This window comes from Strix uralensis, chromosome 2, assembly GCF_047716275.1.
Source record: "Strix uralensis isolate ZFMK-TIS-50842 chromosome 2, bStrUra1, whole genome shotgun sequence".
Taxonomy (NCBI): domain Eukaryota; kingdom Metazoa; phylum Chordata; class Aves; order Strigiformes; family Strigidae; genus Strix; species Strix uralensis.
This window is the reverse complement of record NC_133973.1, coordinates 121,036,875-121,040,403: the sequence shown is the minus strand read 5'-3', so window position 1 is coordinate 121,040,403 and position 3,529 is coordinate 121,036,875. Positions and strand designations below refer to the sequence as shown.

The window sequence follows — 3,529 nt, the reverse complement described above, 5'->3', positions numbered from 1 at the left end:
TTATGAACACAAACTGACCATGTAAATTAGTGAAAATATAGCAGCATCTGGTGCAAGGTGGGATGCATAGAAAGACTGCATCCACTGCTGGCAAAATTTCATTTCAATGTCTCAGTTTTCTTGCAAAAACTTTGGCATCCCTGGAAATGCTGTAAGGAGGTTTGCTCAGTTGCAGCCAAGAGTAAACAAGAGGTGATTTTTATCGTTGCACTGGAGTGGGGATTTCTTGACTGGGAGGATGAGTGTCACCAGCTGCAGCGGGGTTGGCTGTCAACCTGGATGGACAGTACAAGTGACACAGGGCAACGGGTCATTTACTACCAATCTTAAAGCCACACATACACTTAACAAGTGGTGCTACCACAACGTTTGCTGTCTTTCCTTAAAGCCCAGGCCTGAGTCCCAGCTGTCACAACCAGCACCACTCTGCCTAACCATACCTTGGGTAACTTGCAGCACAGCCCCGCGATCTTGCCCATTCCTTGCAGGTTCCTGAAGGGGAAGAAAACCTGTATCAACAGTGTGACACACATCTAACTGCCTTCCTACAGAGAGCTGTACTTTGTAGAAGATGCTGATTCTCTGAAGCCATTAAAATAACAGATGGGGAATGCCTAGGAGGAGTTTAATTACTGATTTCACAAACCCAGGGACTGTTGGCTCTTCAATGTGGCTCAAGATTTTTTAGCAGGTGATGACACCATCCCAGCAATGCAGACACACTCGCACCTCGTCCTGCCGAGGCTGAACGTGGCCGTGCTGCGGTGCCTGGCATGCCACAGTGGGCCCCGAGGGACTGCCACCCCAGGCAAGGCTTGCAGCAGGGCTGGGGGGCCAGCAGGTGCCAACGCCTGCGACTGACCCAGGCTTGTCCCTCCAGGCTCTTCTCCAAGTATAGCTTGGCCAAAAATAGGATCCTGGGAATCCCTGCCTGAAATTCAGCTTCAGAAAATGCAATTATTGACAACACCCTAGTGGGACAGAGGTTCTCTTTGAAGTCCACATCCACAGTCACCAATGGTGTAAGTTACTCTGGACAGAGAAGTGACCTGAACAGCTCATTCTTGTGGCTACACATCTGCCAAGCTGTAGGATTTCTACTGTACACAAATTTTTTTAAAAAACAAACAAAAATGCAGGTGGGAGGAACAAACAAACCAGCAGACTTGCACAGCGCACTGTACCACAGTTATCAGCAGGTCTCTCAGTGAACAGCAATCAGGCCCGGAGAGTGATAAGGAATGCTACAAAAAAATGGTTTTACATGTTCTTTATTTAAGTGAAACGATCGAGTGGAAGTAGAGGTTTCACATTCCTTTCTGCTAAGCAAGTTTGTGCCTCTTACACTGGTTAATACAAATGGTTACATTGCATACTGCAGTTTTATACCCTTGAGAACCTAACACCGACGCCAAACAAGCTGGCATGGTGGACAGGGGGCTACAGCATTCGCAGTAACTACCAAAGGAGACAGCCACATTCAACAGTTCCTAAGGATCTTGCATTTTACATTTTACAGCTGGATCACTGCAGAACAGACCATCATAGACCCATCAAAAACATTAGCACAGGCAACAGATATGAGAGAGTAAAAAAAGATTCATGACATCCTCAATTGACTGAAAGCTAATCACAGAGGTGTGCTGTCAGTGCTACTTATGTCTGCTGAGACACACACTTAAATCACCTCCCAGAGTTTCTGATTGTCTTTTACTCCTGATAAGACTTCACAAGGAGCCACATGAGCAATACAGTAATCAGGACAATCATGAAGTTGAGGAAAAGTTCTTGTGTGGATCGCTCCATTTTTCGGGAGTAAGCAAGGGACAGCAGCGGTCAGCAGGTAGAGCAAAGGGAAAACTTCAGTGACTTGCCTGGGAGCGTCCTTGAGCTCAACCTTCAGGTCACGGACTCTTAAGGAAAAAGAAAAATATGTGAAGAACAGATGCATGAAGGTGACAGGTTCAACAGAGCTATTTATATCGGTGTAAATAAATGTTGTTTCAGTGGCTAGAAGTTAATAAGCACTGGGGACGCTAAAAAATAAAAGCTGTCTCTGGCAGCTTATCACCTTCTTTAATTTCCAGCATTTGACAAGGGGCATTCTCAGTGTCACCCCAAAATATACTGCACGGGGGTGAGCAGTCATGGAAATTAGTGCTGCTTTGTATAAGCATTTTCAAATAAATAGTGCCCAAGCCCCATTTATTACTTTCAACAGACATACATTGTAAATATACTACTGTTTAGAGTTCTTTAAATTCCTATATTTGTTTGAATATTTTCATTTTTTTAAGAAACTAGGTGCAAACTATTCTTTTATAAAGACAGACTAATAAATCTGAATTATTTATGTTTCCACTAAAAGTACAAGGAGAACCTAAGATTAGATGTTTTCATTTCTGAAGAACTTAATATATTTTGTGAGTTAATCCTATGGATGAAATAGTATTCTCTGAAGAACCCTCTGACTTTCCTGCACTTTAAAGCTGCTATACATCTCTTACTTCAGAAATCCCATTCAAGTTGTATTCAAAAACTTTTCCGTTGGCTATTGTTTTTATTTATTTTATCACAGCAAGTTTTGAATTTTATATGTTTTTGGAGCTCATGCAGAGAAATGAAAATACTTTATCAGGAATATCATGCACTAATCCCATCTGTATGTCATGTAAATAAAATAAAAATCTTTAAACAAATGAGGCATAAACTCTAGACAAATAATTTCATCCACAAAACCAAAATCTCAGCAGAGAAGCCAGATTGGGCTGTAACATCTATGGTGCAAACAAGAGAAGCCCTGGGACCATACCGGCATGAAGACAGAGAGTTTAAATAGAGGCTGCTTTAGTTTGCAGATTAAATATTAAAAGCCCCGTGCATGCAGTTAAAAAATTCCTACATTCCTAAGTTGTTTTGCCAGCCTGCTATGTTCTTGGACAAGAGAAAATCTGACTTAATAAGTAAGCCAAGATTTTACCTTGAGGAGGTAAATGGAGTCCAGTGGTTCTGCCTCTGAACTTTGGGTCACTGCAGATATTATTTCCCTCCAAGCTTCTGCCACTCGGTCTGGATGCCCCGTCCGTGTGTAGGAACTGAAGTAGGCTGAGGGAGGAGAGCAACAAGTGCATTGGCAACCCAGGTGCTGACATCACCCCCAAAATATTTTAAAAGGGCTAAGCTGGGCTGTGGGATTTGGTTTGGGCTGTTTATGCAGTGGGCTCTGTGGGCTGATTTGCTTCTTTTAGTTCTTCTGACGTGGTGCTGTGCTAAGAGCAGAGCTGTGCGCAGCCCTTGAGAGTCAATGAGATTTGACAGAGAATTTCTTTTGGCTCGTTGGTGTCTTCCCTGATGTGGGAAAAAGAAAAGGAAAGAAAAAGCCACTTGCAGAAGTCTCTGTGAAGAATTCAGGATCTCTCAAGATCATTTCCAGGATATGGAGGCCTGTCTACATATTTACCTTCTTAAATACAGTACACCTGTTGCTGTCCTATATACCTATAGTCTCCACAGCTTCTCAAGTTCATAT

The 3,529-nt window shown here is 42.8% G+C and overlaps 1 protein-coding gene across 1 annotated transcript; it reads right to left on the bottom strand.

The window, feature by feature from the left end:
• Positions 1 to 1,255: 1,255 nt before the first annotated feature.
• Positions 1,256 to 3,110, bottom strand: SLN (sarcolipin). The gene is made up of 2 exons (XM_074860141.1): positions 2,981 to 3,110; positions 1,256 to 1,913 (listed from the first exon to the last, which is right to left on the bottom strand). Exon 2 carries the CDS (start codon positions 1,804 to 1,806, stop codon positions 1,711 to 1,713), a length of 96 nt encoding a protein of 31 aa, XP_074716242.1. The 5' UTR covers positions 1,807 to 1,913; positions 2,981 to 3,110; the 3' UTR covers positions 1,256 to 1,710.
• Positions 3,111 to 3,529: the final 419 nt, after the last annotated feature.

Coding starts and splice junctions, on each gene's coding strand:
- SLN (XM_074860141.1), bottom strand. CDS start 1,806: ATGGAGCGATCCACACAAGAACTTTTCCTCAACTTCATGATTGTCCTG.